Below are 20,063 nucleotides of genomic sequence, written 5' to 3' on the forward strand. Positions count from 1 at the left end.
GCTGACTTGGTTGACACATGGCATCGTATCCAAATTGCGTAGAACGATGCTCAAGATGTTGATCACTGCATGTCTGTTCCAGACTCGATTATTTACAGATCGCCGCCATATTGCTGCATGGAATATTGCTGAGTGGGGCGTTAAACAACAAACCAACAAACCAATGCTACCTATATTTACTTTAACGAGAAGCGTCACAATGGGAACCATATACTTTCAAAGGGGTGTTTTTTATAAGGTGTTACTGCGTTCTATGGACGTGCTTGTACATATCGGCATGTATATGAGTAGCTCTGACCAGAAATGGCACCTTGACCTGTGATACATGTACATTGACAGCGGTTGCCGGGACCAAACGGACATCTCCATAGCCATGTAATCCATCCATGTACAGAGATTTCAATAAATCACTCTATTTCTCTTTAGACAAGCGTTAGTTTTCACTTCTCCAATGGGCAAGTCTGTGGTTTTCACACACCCACGGTGATTACAGGCTGGGGATGCTGTTAAGGCTCTACGTTGTCAGATGTGTATCTGGCAGAACTGTGAACTGTACCCGGATGTTGCGTGGCGACAGACCCCCTCCACAGGCGTCACCTCATACCTTTGGATACTCCCATAGTAGTTATCTTCATCAATGTCTACTTGATAAAGGGCGGTGGGTAGCCTCGTGGGTGTTGCGTTCGCTCGTTAGCCGAAGACCCAGGTTCGATTCCCTACATGGTCTCGATGTGTAATGCACATTCCTTGCGTCTCCCGTTGCCAAAAGTGGCATCAACTCCTACTCAGTCAAATAATCAACTATTAATTTGTGCAAGTTGTAAAAGGAAATATGGTAAACCCATGAAATAGCCATGTGCATTTCAATGATGTACATCTGTTGGAAACCAGTCTTCAAGAAAAGGACCTGTGAGTAAGCTTGTACGCCTCTTTTAGCAATATTCCTCCAATATCACAACAGATATGGGCTTCACATTGTACCCATGTGGGGAATCGAACCCGGGTCTTCGGCGTGACCACTAGCTAGGCTACCCGACCACCCCCAAAAGTCAAAATGGTATCGGAATTGAAAGACATGACTAACATGATTTAATATTTTTCTACATTAAAGGGTGATTAATGCACCACTAAGTCACAACGTACATCGACCACGCAGCCCACAAGACTGTCGTCAATGAAGACGTGATCTGAGGTTGTCGGCACTGCACACCTACTTCGTGTTTATGCTAGGGTACCTGCGCCATTATACTATCACTTCACACACGTGAACCACGAGATCTTTGAGTGATAACATCACGTTTCTGAAAAACATCTTTATTAAATTATTAGTCAAGATTTCATATACCCTCAGTTAAACCGTCAAGTTATCAAACCACTCATCTATAGAGATACCTTTTAAACAAATATTTCCATCTCTTGAATACCGACATAATATTTGAATTAAATTCAAACATTGTGCGAGTGTTTCGGCAAACACTAGTGGTCCATCAACCTGTATAGATGATGAAGGCGGCCATTATATAACCCGGAGTACACAACACGACTGGTCAACACTCGCGCGGCAGATGAGACAACAGGCCACACAATGGCCAAGTATTGCCTCAAACATCTCCACGCTCAATCTGGACGTGCTAGCGACTTACTTCTAATTCGACGTTTTTATAAAGATTTGCTCCACACACAAACCGATCAAATTGGGTACACACATAAAATAAGTATAGCCAGACGAGTGAGTTTGGATAATGAAGGGATTCTGTACCGTATTATATAGGTTTCTGTGACGGGCGTACATCTCGCGAGAGTTACAGCCTTCACTGGCGATAGGTTCTCCGCTACATATTGTGTTTGACCTGTGGAGTTGTTGGATAATTTATGCACTACAAAGAGATAGGTGTAAGTGGAATTTAAAATATATTTCTAAAGCATCTGGGTCACTTTCCCACGGGATTGCGTTGTTGATGTACGCTCTACTATTTGTAGAAATTGGCAGTAAATTGTCGACTGTATACAGTCTGTATCGGTCCTGACAGTACTACCCGTGGCCATGCCGACGACGCCCTGGTGCCTTTCATGTCTTTTATATCAGCACTATTTATGATATCGCAGCCATTAAAACGTTTTGTGGAATCGACCTTGGTTGTGCTCTTCACGTGGGACTGTGGACCTTCTGTGGGGAACAGCAGGCTCGGCCTCTATCCCGGAATCAAAGCAGTATGCATATTTCTACTTTTGCACACTTATTAAAACTGCACAGTTTGACGGTGTTTTTAGCCACAAGATCACAATGTGTGAGCTGTTCCCGGTCTGTGACACGTGGACATACCTTATATATGTTTTGTGGCTTTACTCTACACAATAAGTTTGCAGATGGTGCATGTAAGCAAGGGTATAGGGTAACCTGTCCTGTCCGCTCCCTGATACATCTTCTTGGACACTCTAGTTCCACAGAGTCTGTGTCCTGCCTTCGCATTTATCACACGAGATTGCCTCTTGGCCTTCACTTACTACCAATAAACATTTCCTCCCCCACAGACGATAATTAAAAATAAAAGAAAGAATTATGTGACTTGATGTATTTCTAAGCAACAATTTGTTTAAATGGATACATTTATCGGAAATATTACTTCTTAATAACTTATATATGAAGAATATAATATCAAAGTTGACACAAACTATGCATTTATGGCATGTACTAGTATTTAATCATTTTAAATAAATTGGTGCATTTTGACACTTTAACAGCTAGGGTACCCCGCCGTCCCTCTCACACAGGACAGAAATAACAACATCAGCATTTTTAAAACATTATTTTATTATCACAATAAAAGCTGACAACATTTGCATACAGATTTACTGTACATAAAACATTGATAAAAATATATATAAGACTAAACACAAGGTATATATCATTATAGATGCTTCTAAACATATTACAATATATATATTCTTGTAAAGGCAACAGAACCCCAAGCCTCCATACACACAGCTGGGAATCCCCTAACATTACCACATTAATATACTGACCATTCTCCTGGTCATTAAGGTGCATGGGCACTTCATGGACTATCCAACTGATCACTGAAATTTCTCGATGGAGGTACATTTATCTCACATCAGAGAATCCTCTGTAACATATTAATGAATAAAGGTACTTCAATCTTACTTCAGTTCCTCTGTAACATATTAATGAATAAAGGTACTTCAATCTTACTTCAGAGATTCCTCTGTAACATATTAATGAATAAAGGTACTTCAATCTTACTTCAGAGATTCCTCTGTAACATCCCAGTGAATAAAGGTCCTTCAATCTTACTTCAGAGATTTCTCTGTAACATTTTAATGAATAAAGGTACTTCAATCTTACTTCAGAGATTCCTCTGTAACATTTCAATAATAGAGGTACTTCAATCTTACTTCAGACATTTCTCTGTAACATTTTAATGAATAAAGGTACTTCAATCTTACTTCAGAGATTCCTCTGTAACACCTCAGTGAATAAAGGTACTTCAATCTTACTTCAGAGATATCTCTGTAACATCTCAGTGAATAAAGGTACTTCAATCTTACTTCAGAGATTCCTCTGTAACATCTCAGTGAATAAAGGTACTTCAATCTTACTTCAGAGATTCCTCTGTAACATCTCAGTGAATAAAGGTACTTCAATCTTACTTCAGAGATTTCTCTGTATTGGCCTTTGGTTCCATTCCCAGTATTTGGTTCCAGAGCACACTGTACAATGTCTATACGAGGTATTTACCATGGTTTACCAAGTCACAAACACAATATATCGATAAATCCAAATAATGTATATTAAAACCTGTGTCTAATGCATTATATAACAAAATGCTGTATATGTCTACACAGTATTGCACAATGGAGACAACAAAGTTACAGCTGTATGTCAGACTGATTATTCACGCAATATCTCCACTGGAGATGGACTTTTTTATGCTAAATGCAGCCATATGAAGGCTGTATCCTGGCAACCTGCCAGGTATGTTGACATGGAAAACAAGTGGTTAATGGAGTGAGCATCACTGTTGTCATGACGCAGTGGTCAACCAAATACATTTCATAGTGAGCAAACAATGACTGGTGGTAAACTTCTTGCCTAACTAAAACCATTTCTGTGATCAGTTTGCAACATGACAATTACTTAGAGTATAGCAAATTTATATTGTATTCATTAATCAAACTACCTGTTTCCCAAATAAATATCTGTAAATGTAACAACTTTGAGCACACATTGGGTTTAACATTGGGAAAAGAGGCCAAACTGGTGCAAATTGTCTCAAAGAATTATGTTAACAACATATATAAACATACATGTGCAAACAGGTACTGCTTAACTGTGTTCCATTTATATTTGACAGGTAAAAATGTTTCCATATTCAATTATCGGTAACATCCAGCATGATTTTAACATAAAATCCATTTGTAACAAAATTGCAAAATCTGACTTAAAAAAACTAAAAAAACCTTTTGCATTTTAAATGACAACATCGATCAAACGTCATGACTATAGCTTACATCTGTACATAAATAGAATGGTATTGCACTGAACTGAACATCTGACTGAAATATCTGAACTGTCAGCATGGTTCAGGCCATCTGAACTCAGTTCTCTCTCAGCTTTAAGCTGAACCCCAGGACATGACCCTGTCATACCTGTTCCTAACAATCATCCGATAAAACAACAGTAATGCAAATTATGATGTACCTGGGTGGAAATGTAAAACATTATGTGAAAAAGGGTATAATTCAAAATAAATATAAAATGTTGGCACAATCTCACAAAGACAAGATGTCTACAGTAGAACAATACAGAATGGCACAAAAATATGCTTCATCTGCCCTTCTTTTAATAAAGGATCTACTTTAGCAAGGTGTTGTAATATGCATGACCACTATTCACTACAAAGGAAATACCAGTTGGTAAGAATTCAAAGGAAAGAAAAACATGACATAACTCCCATAAAACAATTAAAAATGATCATAAAAAAATAATAAATAAAAAGTACAAAAGGTATAAACAGATATACACATGTACATTTAAAAATGTTTGAGAAAATATATAACCATATGACATGCAAGCTGTAAGACGTAAATCATTTTCACAATTTGGCTTGTCTAAAAAGTCAAGTCACCTAAAAATTGGTCTTTGCCATGTCTGCTAAATTTCTGAGGTTTGTAAAGTTCTTTGACAAGCCGACTAAGATCATTCACTACATACAGAAATAAAATCTTAGCGACAGTGCCAACCAAACTGTAAACAGAAAGTCTTAACGCAGGTTAGATGCTGAATACTTGTCCACAAACACTTCATAGGTTTGGTCTGTAACTGCCTTCACCAGCCCTGGGCACATGACCACAAAGGAAAGATATACAACAATTCACCAAGCTAGTCATCAAGCAAAGCAAAGCATAGCACAACAACATTGCTGATATTTGCACTGGACACAGGACAAGTTTCCCTATGAGTAGATGACCAGCACCTGGGTGGGATCCACACACAGTTACACACACGACGGGTGACACACACGATGGATGACACACACAGTTACACAAACGACAGGTGACACACCTCACAACACTACGTACAGAAGATACTCAGCAAAAGCATACTATTGACAGGTGTTACTGTACAACACTGTACTGGATACTGTACAGTACTGTAACACCTGGAAATAGTTCTCACCACCAGGTGTACAGAGTAAACAAGTAATCTACACATACCAATCCAACATCTTCTTTTAATAAAGATACGTCTGGAAGATTCTCTGCTCTGGCCTCGTCATGACATTGCTTTAAAGCTGTAAGTTTGACTGTTTGAATTTGTGACCTGGGATGAGAATCAGATGGCTTTACCAGGGAAGGCTGTCCTGTGTGTTTCTATTAAGAAAGCCTTAATGTCTTTCCTTTAACACAGGAATCTTTGGCCACTGTCAGACATGTACACAACTGTGTATCTGAAGTCTTCTGCATTGTCCTAATCTGAAGTGTTCTACATTCACCTTTTCTGAAGTGTTCTGCATTCACCTTTTCTGAAGTGTTCTGCACTGTCCTAATCTGAAGTGTTCTGCATTGTCCTAATCTGAAGTGTTCTGCATTGTCCTAATCTGGAGTGTTCTGCATTGACCTTTTCTGAAGTGTTCTGCATTAGCCTAATCTGAAGTGTTCTGCATTGTCCTAATCTGGAGTGTTCTGCACTGTCCTAATCTGAAGTGTTCTGCACTGTCCTAATCTGAAGTGTTCTGCACTGTCCTATTCTGAAGTGTTCTTCATTGCCATCCTCATATAAAGAGTTCTGTAAAGTATCCCTTGTGTTTTACCTTGATGCTTTAAGTACAGTAAAATATTGGCCACATACTGAGATTCACATAGAATATATTCATTGGTTATATCTGAGAGGTTGTTACACGGGGTGTAGCCAGCACCCCTGTATTACACAGATATGTACCTATACAGCACAACATCTACTACTAGTCCAGAACTCTTCTCTGGAGCTACTACAACCACACAGTTCCTTAAGGCAGCCTCTCAGACAACACCTACTGCTCCACCACTCAGCCTCCTTGTGTCACTATCCCCTAGTGACACACACTTCTCTATATCATCCCATCCCATCCTTCCAGGTGTCCCTAGCTGATGGCCATCATGGCAGCCTGACTGTGGTGTGTGATGATGATCTCTGCTGGGAGCTGTTCCCATGGTTCCCCATCCAGCTGCATTGGGGCCTTCCCACCGTGCAGACTGATCTACAACACCACAACTAACACGTCACAAGAGAGTTCTGACAATTATGTATCTGTAAGTTGAAATTCTTGCAATAGTAGTCAAGTTGTCAATTCTTAATACTACTCTAACAGACCAAATTTTGCTTACCTTGACCTTCCTGGCTTGTCCGAGTCTAAACGGCGCAGCCAGCCCAACCTGGAGCTGTGCTATGTGGAAGGAGGAATACAGTGCCATCACTTCCAGCAGACCATCGTCATAGCTACAAGACAAAGTAACACAATGTAGAGATCCTTTATGTCAAATTGCAACAGTTCAGATTTAAGGCATTTATATTTTTTTATAACAATGAAACATCAAAACATGTAATGGCCATAGCCATGTTACCTGTAACCTTCTGAACAAACCCAACAAGTGGTGACAGCAATCGTCAACCAGGTGATCGCATCTGGAGCAATGGTAACCATCTGATTCCTGTTTTAGTAGAGATACTCAGAACCTATCCTGCCCAAGAATCCACATGGGTTCTAACAACCCCTGTCGGTCAGTGCTGACATATCTACTGTGGTGGCAGTTAGCAATACATTGCTTTTGTGTTTGCATCTATCTATGCATTTAGGTCAAAATGAGTTGCTCTCTAGTGTCCATTGCTTCAGGCAAGTCTCTGCAGCTCCAGTGGTGTGAGTACTAGGAAGGGTGACCTACTGGACACTTGGACACATGGTAGATGCCGAGTCGTATTCAACATAAACAAGAGCATAGGACACAGGACAACCACAGACAGAGACCTTGACAATTAAACATCTTATCAGTAAGCCAACAGTTCATCTAGAACATTATGCATATATATCGGTATATTTGGCACCTAACTTTATTAAGGCTGTCTATACTCCATTAGCAACAGACATTAAACTGCAATCAAATTTTGATTTCTAAAATCCAAGATTTATATGAGTGAATGTTGTTTTGTACCTAAATCATTAATATTCATTAAGCAGAACAAAGAAGATATTTGAAAACCAATCTGCTTTGATTCTATTGATGTTAAAAGTCAATGTTTGCAGTTGTTGTTAGAGGTAAAGTCTGTTCTTGACTGTGACCCGACCGCGGACTGACGCTCACCTGATACTTCGCACTAATCTGCAGGCAAAGATACCTGGCTGGCAATGTAGCCATTAATCCCATCACTCTCTTTGTCACCCACAACAAACTGTATGCCCAAACTAACACAAGACTGCTTTGAAGATCATCATGATTTGAACACAAACTTGATCCTTTGTACAGCTGAATGGCTTTATTTAAATTGCTACGGCCATCTAACGACCAGTGACTGACCCATCGCCAAATTGAAATGGTCAGCCAGGCATTGGTGTTGGATTGTGGTCAGTTTAGCTTTTGTCCTAAACATCCAGCTGAGGTGATAATGGAGAATAAATGACCTGTGGTCAAGCTAGTTGCTGTGGACATATGCAGCAAGCACAGTGACCTGCAAACACCTGTAGCTGACCAGTGCTGATCATCGGTTAAGACCATGGCCTTTCACCTTCACCCACCCCAGGACTGATGATTGTTTATATGCTGTGCCTCCCCTGACGGGTGGGGTAATGACAGGGCAGGGACACTGGTGGCCCATCATCTCCGGTATCCGTCTCTCACACATCATTCTACAAATTACACATGTCACATCAAAGACAGCAACCTGTACACGCTGTTTACAAAACAAGCAAACAGGATCCTGCCCAATCATATTACAACAATAAGCAATTAGTGCAGGCACAGGTTCCGGAACACCTATCTGCTTGTGTGTAGCCGAGTCCTGGCAAGACAAGGGTATCGGACACATTGTACATCATCATCTCCTACTTCATCCCTTATAGAGTATACATCTCTGGTTGTGTAGGTAAATACACACAGTCCACACAAAGTCAACATACCACAGATTAAAGGGGATTATTACAAGTTCAGTGAAGCAAGAGTATAAAGACAATTGTTTCATGAATCTTTACCATTCTACTGATCTGTCACAGCTACGTGTACACTGGAACACCAAACAGGAACTTTTCAAATTAAAAAAATTATCTAATTTAGATTATAATTAGTATCCTGTGACTAAAATTGTTATCTAATTTAATTGTGGTAAACTGAAAAGAAACTTATTAAAGATACATAGCCGATGATATTTACATTACTGCAATACATTTAATGAAAAAGTACTCAAGTACTCATATGTGTGTCATATTAACACAGAACCCCTACAATACAACAGGTTTTACAGCTGTGAAATATGAACTCACATACACTTGACCATCTAGTGGTATTATAGTACATGTAAACCAAGTTTGTCTCACAGTCCCTGAACCACATTATTTTCCCTACTGCCTAGCCCTCCCTGTAATGCTAAAGCCCTAAATGAAGCAAGTCTAGATTTCCCCAGGTTCCCCAACTCACTGGGGCTCCTTTTCAATTTATATGGGTTTATTTGTTATTATCAATATTATATATATTCAGGGACCCTGCAATGCTAAAGACCTTAATGAAGCAAGTCTAGATTTCCCCCAACTCAATGGGACTCCTTTTCAATTTAAAGGGGTTTATTTGTTACTATCAATATTATATATATTCAGAGACTAAACCTTAGTCTGTAACCCCTTTGGTCTTGGTTCCATGTCCTGGTGGAGTGAGTTGTGTCAGCTCGGAATACTGCTTCAGTACAACAGTATTACAGGTGTTTTGGTGAAAGCCACATGAGATGAACAGACACACAGTATACACAGCCAATAAAGGAATGATCCTTTACAACTTTCACTGAACACAGCCCAAAAAGGAATTATCCTTTACTTCTCTCACTGAACACAGTATACACAGCCAATAAAGGACTTATCCTTTACTACTCTCACTGAACACAGTATACACAGCCAATAAAGGATTATCCTTTACTACTCTCACTGAACACAGTATACACAGCCAATAAAGGAATTATCCTTTACAACTTTCACTGAACACAGCCCAAAAAGGAATTATCCTTTACTACTCTCACTGAACACAGTATACACAGCCAATAAAGGAATTATCCTTTACTACTCTCACTGAACACAGTACTTCAGAAGCCTGTCCACTTCACACACTTAATCAAACACTGAAATATGTCATGAGTCTGTACTATACATACATCCATCCATCCATCCATACGTGTTGGGAATTGTTTAAAATCTCAGAATTGATGATTGGTTCATTACAACCGATCAATCATCTAAAATAATTGATTAGTGTCATTTATTAAATTCTCCTGTTTATGTTTGTTAATGCACAATAAAACCATGTAGTTCTTTCAGTCTTTCTGCAAATAGCACAAAATACATTTACAAATTTCACATCTTTAAAGAAACATGAATTTCCTCTGGAGTCTTTAAAGGTCACATAAACCCTAGGGGTTAAAAATACATAAATCACTAACTGGCATCGTTATAAATGAAACCCCGTCATTAAAACTACTCATTTCGACCTTTAATTGACTTAAATCGACCTTTTTGACAACAGTGCACAATTCTCACCCGCGAACGAAATTTCAACCAATCAGAGCGACGCGACTCTGTGACGTCATATGAGGAATAGCTTTGAGGGCCGATGCAGAATTCATCTACATTTTAGGGGGTAAATTATCTTGTTTACAGGCTTGTATAAACCTGAAATCGTGACAATTGTTGTGGAAAATGAAAGCTATATGTTCTCACAATCTACTGTCATTTAGTTTTGTCTCCTGCTTTGCCTAGTTTCGAGTTACAACTTGTTTTCATAGACGATTCTGTCAAAATCGATTGGTGTCGTTAGGCCCTATTTGTATAATGACTGATTCAAATTGATCCCATTTCTGTGTTTTTTTACCTCGATATTTAATCATGTCATGTAAAAATCTGTTTGTATTCTCAAAACAGTGTCGGCCCATAAGTTTTCACATGCAATACAGCAATTAATACTCCCTTGTTGTAACCCGTGTTAGGTGGTATATACCTACATATGTTATTTGTCATCATTCACTTGATGGTCAGTTAATGAATTTACAACAGGTATAATTAGTGGTAACACACTTAGATTACCCGACAAAGGTTCCCATTTGGCATTTCTTGTGTCAGGAGTAAATATTCAACATTATAAACATCGATCAAAGGATTAACCGATAACACGCTGATTGATTAATTACTTTTATCTTACACAGCGGAATTGTCAAAAGGTAGTGTTTATGTATGTAGATTTACTAATCTATACTGAATACACTCTGTCGTGGTCGTCGGTGTCTCAAGTAAAAACAACGTCCTTCTTTCAAAGGATTAACCGGCAATAGATTGATTGATTGCCCATTATTGGCTAACTAAATTACTGTTTTTTTAAAGAAAGGCGGACATTATGCAATTAGTTGCCAGGTGTGCTATCTTGGGTGACCAATGAGACTATACACCAGTACCTGAAAAGATTTATCACTTTTTAGGTATATTAAACTGTTAAAAGACACATCATTTGGAACAGTTTTGTGGATATTGATGGATACATTCCTCGAACAAGGTAATGGCCTGATATTGTTCCTATAACTTTAATCTGTTTTAATTTTAATATTTGCATTTTGTTTTATTCATTTGTCGTAGCATATCAACAGAATCATTGTTTTCGTTTAGTGAAGTGTAATGAGACAGACAACATGCACTAGGGTGTGTGTGCGAATTATGATTCACATTGGCAAACTATATAATGTCTAGATATTACAGTTCTGTTATAAATTCACTATAAGTATTCAGCAGATCGTCTGCTTTTTATTTAGTTTCAAAATGCATACAAGTATTTAATTAGGATTATAAGACCAAATATAAAGACGCACATTGACTAGTATCTACATACTGGTGAGTGGACATTAACCATGGGAATGTAGCAAGAAAGTTATCGGCGCGGTATTGTGACTTCGACCCCACCTCGCTTCGGTGGAAGAAATCGTTATGTTATAAGTTGTGTCATGCAAAATCCGTTTGGTTATGATTCCAATACATATTTAACTACGGTAGTAGAAAGTAGTCTTGATTTTCTAACTTGATGAAAACAAACTATAATCTCATTAATTCTAACAGATTTTTTTATTTTTAAAAATGGGCCCTGTCGGGAACATCCGCCAGTCTGAGGATAAATGGTATTTAGGTTTGTTTTCACCGAAGTTAAAAATCAAAACTACTTTCTACTGGTAGTAAAATATATATTTTATTGATGGCCAATATGATTTTGCATGACATGGCGATAACATAACAATTTCTCTCCTGGCAGCGAGGTGGGTGTCAATATACTACTACTTACAATATTATTGTTACTTCGACCACAACCTCGCTTCGAGGAAGAAATCGTTATGTTACAAGTTGTGTCATGGAAAATCTTTATGGTCATCAATCATATGCATATTTTATTACAACTAGTAAGTAGTTTTGATTCTTTAACTTCCGTGGAAGCCGATCTTAACACAAGTAAGATATCGCTTTCAGGCTTCCACAACGCCGCCGCGACTCACAAACATAACCCATTTAGCACCTAACTGCGGGTCCTGTGGAAATCTGTGCATGGGGACACCATCGCCCGACCCTAGGAGCAATTGACGACAAAGCAACGATTCGGCATGTCTTCGTTGATGTCGAGAAATCATCAAAATGATGAGCGTGCTACACATTTTCTATACAACTAACTGAAAATCGTTCCTCATATGACGTCACTGCAGTGCTCTGGCGACAGAGTTACGTAACCTGTCTGTGGTTTCGTTGGCGGTCGAGAGGGAAGCAGGCGACTTTTTGGCCACTTTTAATCGCTCGGTATTAATTAACCACAAGTTTTTAAAGAATAAATTTGGTGTTCCGCATAAGACTAACCACAAATCTTTCATATGTAATGGTTAAAAGAGTAACAAAAAACAAAGTTTAGTGGTTCTTTAAGATAAATTCAGTCATGACAAGGAACGAGCTTGTAGTGCTTATGAAATGTAACAGACAAAACCAACCTTGTGAAATATATTGTTATTGCAAACAAGTGTTCCAAAATTGTTTGTGTTCGATTATATGAAAGCATGATCGATTGCTTGGTCGTTTAGTCTTTGCGACCAATCTGCGATTATATCAATTAATCGGACCACCACTAACATACACAGACACAGACACAGACACAGACACACACACACACACAGACACAGACACACACACACACACACACTAACATTTGTATAGCGCCGATATCCAGCTCAGCTGCTCAAAGGCGCTTTGTTTTTTCCCTCAATCACTGGATGTGAGTCTCAACGGCACGTCATATTATCAATCTCAACTCCCTGGGGAGCATACAACTCTTGCAGCCACTAGGCGCACCGACTTAGTGTGGCTTTCCCATCCTTACGAGGTACCCATTCACAGCTGGGTGGACTGGGACACATAGTCACAGTGCTTTGTCCAAGTTTACTGCACACTGCTGTACCCGCAACTAGGTGTTTGCACGTATTCATGTGGCCACCATTTGGTCATATACCAACGGATTCGTGGGTTCTTATAAGTGCACAGGGTTGTGTACTGTACACTAGGGGTTGTGTCAACACGGAAAGAGTCACACACAAAGTTGACTCCAAGGTTTTTACACCCGGTCACAGGTGGGCTCGATCACGTCACCTCAGTCACCTCAAACTCGCAGGATCAGTAGCCTTGCACTTGAGCCAGTTCGCCCACCACGCCATACCATCACAAGAATATTTCTATAGCTATTACAAACAACTGGTTGTACAGAATATAGCATTAACATGACAGTTCTACAGAATACATCATTCAACAAAACTGGTTGTACAGAATATGGCATTCCAACATAAGTGGTTGTACAGCATATAGCATTCCTGGCAATGTGAACAGCCTGAGCTCCTCTGTGGTAAACCGAGAGCTACAGCCCTAAGCAGGGACTTGAAACTGTGACAAATATGTTTGAGTGCAACCACTCCTTACAGCAGCATTCCACATAAAACACTCAATGTCAGTGCAGCAGCTCCAATACGGAGCTGCCAGCTCATTTCCTTGTCTCATGCCCACTGCTACACAATATAATTCATAGAAATGTCCAAAGCTAAGTGAAAGTGTCAAGACTAGACTCCATTTTTGAATGTTTATGGTGGGTGTTTTGTTACATAAGAAATGTTTCCACCGGGACAGTATCAGCATTGTATTGATATAGGGTGATAATTACAGCGCCAGTGTCTGTAACAGCTATTTAGTTCAGGTACATGACTCTCTCTCTTGAGATCTTCAACATGAAAACCATATATTTCCACCAAATATATTTTAAAAACTTTGTGACATTTGCACTTTCATCATAATTAAAACATGCCTCATTTATGTTAATGTGCATGCTGTGTTTCTGTATCCAACAAGAGCTTCAGTTGCTGAAGGTGAACAATTGCAACGCATGTGTCACCTCAGGGCCTAGGTTCCCATCCTTCAACAATGACACCTCACTATAGTGGACACTGGCTACAACACACCTGTTGATGGTAACTAAGTCTGGAACAAGGGTCACCTCAGGGCCTGGGTTCCCATCCTTCAACAATGATACCTCACTATAGTGGACACTGGCTACAACACACATGCTGATGATTATTAAGTCTGGAACAAGGGTCACCTCAGGGGCTGGGTTCCCATCCTTCAACAATGACACCTCACTATAGTGGACACTGGCTACAACACACCTGTTGATGGTGACTAAGTCTGGAACAAGGGTCACCTCAGGGCCTGGGTTCCCATCCTTCAACAATGATACCTCACTATAGTGGACACTGGCTACAACACACATGCTGATGATTATTAAGTCTGGAACAAGGGTCACCTCAGGGCCTGGGTTCCCATCCTTCAACAATGATACCTCACTATAGTGGACACTGGCTAAAACACACATGCTGATGGTTATTAAGTCTGGAACAAGGGTCACCTCAGGGCCTGGGTTCCCATCCTTCAACAATGATACCTCACTATAGTGGACACTGGCTAAAACACACATGCTGATGGTTATTAAGACTGGAACAAGGGTCACCTCATGGCCTGGGTTCCCATCCTTCAACAATGACACCTCACTATAGTGGACACTGGCTAAAACACACCTGTTGATGGTGACTAAGCCTGGATAGGGGTCACCTCATGGCCTGGGTTCCCATCCTTCAACAATGACACCTCACTATAGTGGACACTGGCTACAACACACCTGTTGATGGTGACTAAGCCTGGATAGGGGTCACCTCATGGCCTGGGTTCCCATCCTTCAACAATGACACCTCACTATAGTGGACACTGGCTAAAACACACCTGTTGATGGTGACTAAGCCTGGATAGGGGTCACCTCATGGCCTGGGTTCCCATTCTTCAACAATGATACCTCACTATAGTGGACACTGGCTACAACACACCTGTTGATGGTGACTAAGCCTGGATAGGGGTCACCTCATGGCCTGGGTTCCCATCCTTCAACAATGATACCTCACTATAGTGGACACTGGCTACAACACACCTGTTGATGGTGACTAAGCCTGGATAGGGTCACCTCATGGCCTGGGTTCCCATTCTTCAACAATGATACCTCACTATAGTGGACACTGGCTACAACACACCTGTTGATGGTGACTAAGCCTGGATAGGGGTCACCTCATGGCCTGGGTTCCCATCCTTCAACAATGACACCTCACTATAGTGGACACTGGCTAAAACACAGATGCTGATGATTATTAAGACTGGAACAAGCCTCACCTCATGGCCTGGGTTCCCATCCTTCAACAATGACACCTCACTATAGTGGACACTGGCTAAAACACAGATGCTGATGGTTATTAAGACTGGAACAAGCCTCACCTCATGGCCTGGGTTCCCATCCTTCAACAATGATACCTCACTATAGTGGACACTGGCTAAAACACAGATGCTGATGATTATTAAGACTGGAACAAGCCTCACCTCATGGCCTAGGTTCCCATCCTTCAACAATGACACCTCACTATAGTGGACACTGGCTAAAACACAGATGCTGATGATTATTAAGACTGGAACAAGCCTCACCTCATGGCCTGGGTTCCCATCCTTCAACAATGATACCTCACTATAGTGGACACTGGCTACAACACAGATGCTGATGGTTATTAAGACTGGAACAAGCCTCACCTCATGGCCTGGGTTCCCATCCTTCAACAATGATACCTCACTATAGTGGACACTGGCTAAAACACAGATGCTGATGATTATTAAGACTGGAACAAGCCTCACCTCATGGCCTGGGTTCCCATCCTTCAACAATGACACCTCACTATAGTGGACACTGGCTAAAACACAGATGCTGATGATTATTAAGACTGGAACAAGCCTCACCTCATGGCCTGGGTTCCCATCCTTCAACAATGACACCTCACTATAGTGGACACTGGCTAAAACACAGATGCTGATGATTATTAAGACTGGAACAAGCCTCACCTCATGGCCTAGGTTCCCATCCTTCAACAATGACACCTCACTATAGTGGACACTGGCTAAAACACAGATGCTGATGGTGATTAAGTCTGGAACAAGGGTCACCTCAGGGCCTGGGTTCGCATCCTTCAACAATGAGGTGAGGTGAGGTGAAATTGGGTTTTACGTCGTGCTTGAGAATATTTCTCTCATATGACGATGTCTTCAACAATGACACCTCACTAAAGTGGACACTGGCTAAAACACGGATGCTGATGGTGATTAAGTCTGGAACAAGGGTCACCTCAGGGCCTGGGTTCCCATCCTTCAACAATGACACCTCACTATAGTGGACACTGGCTAAAACACAGATGCTGATGGTGATTAAGTCTGGAACAAGGGTCACCTCATGGCCTGGGTTCCCATTCTTCAACAATGATACCTCACTATAGTGGACACTGGCTACAACACACCTGTTGATGGTGACTAAGACTGGAACAAGGGTCACCTCATGGCCTGGGTTCCCATCCTTCAACAATGATACCTCACTATAGTGGACACTGGCTAAAACACAGATGCTGATGGTGATTAAGTCTGGAACAAGGGTCACCTCATGGCCTGGGTTCCCATTCTTCAACAATGATACCTCACTATAGTGGACACTGGCTACAACACACCTGTTGATGGTGATTAAGGGTCCGACTGGAACAAGGGTCACCTCATGGCCTGGGTTCCCATCCTTCAACAATGATACCTCACTATAGTGGACACTGGCTAAAACACAGATGCTGATGGTGATTAAGTCTGGAACAAGGGTCACCTCATGGCCTGGGTTCCCATCCTTCAACAATGACACCTCACTATAGTGGACACTGGCTAAAACACAGATGCTGATGGTGACTAAGCCATAAACAAAAGCACTGATTATCAAGAACACTGGCTCTAATGAACACCAACAGTGAGTTGACAGCAAAGATGTTACTGCAACCATCAATCATTATAGTGGTTTGTACCAGCTCTTTGGCAATGTGCTCTGATAATATAATCTATGGACATCCTACATCCCCTGATTTAGTCAGTGAACACACCATTGCAATAAACAGACCTTACTTCTACTTCCAGAAATCATATTTGTATTTACTGTTGTGAGACCATTAGGGAAGAAAGATAATGAAAGGACAGATGGTTTAGATCATACCAAAATTACATATTGCAAATGTCAGAATTGAGTTACTGGGCATCAAGAGTTCACTTGAAATAAAAACTACAAATATGTACATCACAGGGAAGCTCTCAATTGCGTATACACTGTGTTTAGACACTGAGCGGCTGAACATATAGGGTGTCACAGACTCATACAGAAATTATGACTGTGAATCTAAAACAAACAAATTTGGAGACTAAAGCAGCAGGCGAGTATTGTTGTTGCCAATATGGCAGCCATTTACTGGTGTGCTGCTGTATACAAGGGCTGTGAGCGTCAACACGGACCACCGCAGGGGACGTCAACATCCTCATGGTGCCGTGTCCTTTTACATCAGAAACATCCTGCTGTGAAGGATGCTGACCATATCAATGCAGAAATATTTGTCTGGGACTGGGTTTCCAGGGCAACGGTGTGGCATGATATTAAATGAAGGTATAAGATGTGTGGCATGTTTACTTATTCTGCGTTGAGTAAGAAATGGTGCCAATCACTACTCCTTGTCATAAAATACATTATTGTGTTAGGCATCTTGACCTGGACAATGCTTTACCACAACCAGCAGTGTTAGCTCTGATGACATGTACACCTCAAGCATCTGTGACTGGCAAGAACAGATACATACTGACCGCTAGTATCTCTAACCGCTTGTATATTGCTGAGTGCAGCGTAAAACTAAACTCACTCACTCACTCTAACCACTTGTACATGATGACAGGCAATTTTAGAGCCGTATGTCTCCTCTCTTCAACATGACAACTGCAAACGACTCTGAGAACACATGAAGTAATGTTAGAGCAGTATCTGTGATCACTTGTCCACCACAACCGTAGCTGGGTTTCGTGAACATTAAGTATGTGAGTGAGTGAGTGATTGAGTGAGTGAGTGCAACCTTAGCTGGTATAGTACTATCTATGGTTTCGTGAACATTCAGTATGTGAGTGAGTGAGTGAGTGAGTGAGTGAGTGAGTGAGTGCGTGCGCGGCGTGCGTGTGTGCGTGCGGGCGTGCAACCTTAGCTGGTATAGTACTATCTATGGTTTCGTGAACATTCAGTATGTGAGTGAGTGAGTGAGTGAGTGAAGTTTAACACTGCTTTGAGCAGTGTTTCAATGTAATACGGCATGTCAGTTTCAGCAGGAAAACCCAGTGGAGTATTTGTTTGAAATGTATCATGTTGGTTTAAGCAATGGATTAGGTGCTGACAGAAAATCCACAATCCTGATATAACCAAAGGAAACTGTCCAGCAGTCTGTACAGAAGACAGTCAGTTTGTATACTGCAGTATCTGTTGAAAGCTGCTAAAAACACTTGTGACAACAGCCGAGTCATGTGTCATGGCAAACACTCGAGTCTGCACCTAATTGCTCTTTTTTCATTTCTCGGACGTGAAAAAAGGGTGTTGTGTTGTTACAGATGACTACAAAAACAACAGCTTTCTCCTGCAGTGCTAAAGTTGCTGAACAACCAAACAGAGAGCCAGGCCTACAATGAAGAAAGAAGACTGCAGGCCCCAGCAGGGGTTGTCTGGCAGCTAGGATAAGAGAGAACTTAAAAACAGAACATATTGCTTTCTTATTAATTGCCAACATTTGTGACACAAAGCCTTCATTGTATTCTCCACTTATAAATGTGTTAAACAGCTTGATATTTTCTTTTGTGTTGTCTTAGCTGTAAAAAACATCAATGTTGTTGCTTGAAGATTAAGTTTATCAGTTTGGGTAGGAATTAATTGTTGTAAAAACAATGCTTGAGTTCCGTGCAGTGAACGAGGAAGGTGATTCATCTCAGGATATCTGTTATCGGGAAAGTACAAAGTCTGCATAACCCTGTCTAGATTACACAGATTGAACCAGGCGGCATCAATAAACACTTTTATCATCCAAAACTGTGTTCCACAGGAGATATCGCTTGTGTGTGAGATCAAACGATATCTCCTAGGAGATATCGTTTTAACAGTAGATTGTGTACAATGCCCTGACAATGCTATGACGTCATGATATTGATGACGTCACAATGCTATGATACCGCTGCACTGCAAGTCTAATGGCAGAACGGTGTTCAGAGATGTAAAGTCTGAAGCCTGTGGCCTCTTTAACAGCAAAGTTCCAGCAAGGCATACTATTTTTTTTTTAAATCACTTCAAGTTTGGAAAAAACACACACCCAAAGCAGTTCAGAAAGTCTTGTGCCTTTAGATATCCTGAGAAGCAAATAAGGAGCACTTTTGCTCTGAAGACATTCAGCTTCAGCCACAAATGGTCTGATATTTAAGTCTTGTGGAATTTTAATAATAGCTGTTCTAGATATTCTGTATGTTAGTATTCTTCTATCAAAAACATATATACTAAAATGCCAACCATATGTTCAGTTTCTATATAGTGAGACGTAATCCACAAATTGAGTCATGTTGGTCTTTAACATATTTACGATAATACCACACAGATAGTTTTCATGTTTCAACCCATTTGCATAATATACACTTCATGGCAGTGTTCCTTTATTTATTTCTCTCAGTATATGTCACGTCAAGTATTTTCATATACCTCAGTATGACTAATCTGTAAAAAGTTGTTTTTTAACTTCCGACATGCTTAACATGTTTAAATATACAGTTTTGTTACTATATGTTTGAAATCTAAAATTAGCAATTTTA

At 40.4% G+C, this 20,063-nt stretch overlaps 1 protein-coding gene across 1 annotated transcript in view; it reads right to left on the minus strand.

The window, feature by feature from the left end:
• Positions 1-3,445: 3,445 nt before the first annotated feature.
• The window catches only part of LOC124277981 (diacylglycerol kinase epsilon-like), a 72,160-nt gene continuing 55,542 nt past the window's right edge, over positions 3,446-20,063 (minus strand). The window contains exons 9-10 of the mRNA XM_046713709.1: positions 6,886-6,997; positions 3,446-6,758 (exon numbers count right to left, since the gene is read on the minus strand). Coding sequence (XP_046569665.1) covers positions 6,642-6,758; positions 6,886-6,997 — 229 coding nt within the window. The 3' untranslated portion in view covers positions 3,446-6,641. The remainder of the gene's footprint in view (positions 6,759-6,885; positions 6,998-20,063) is intronic.

The sequence above is a fragment of the Haliotis rubra genome, unplaced genomic scaffold (genome assembly GCF_003918875.1).
Source record: "Haliotis rubra isolate DU_JTF1 unplaced genomic scaffold, ASM391887v1 Scf23, whole genome shotgun sequence".
NCBI lineage: Eukaryota > Metazoa > Mollusca > Gastropoda > Lepetellida > Haliotidae > Haliotis > Haliotis rubra.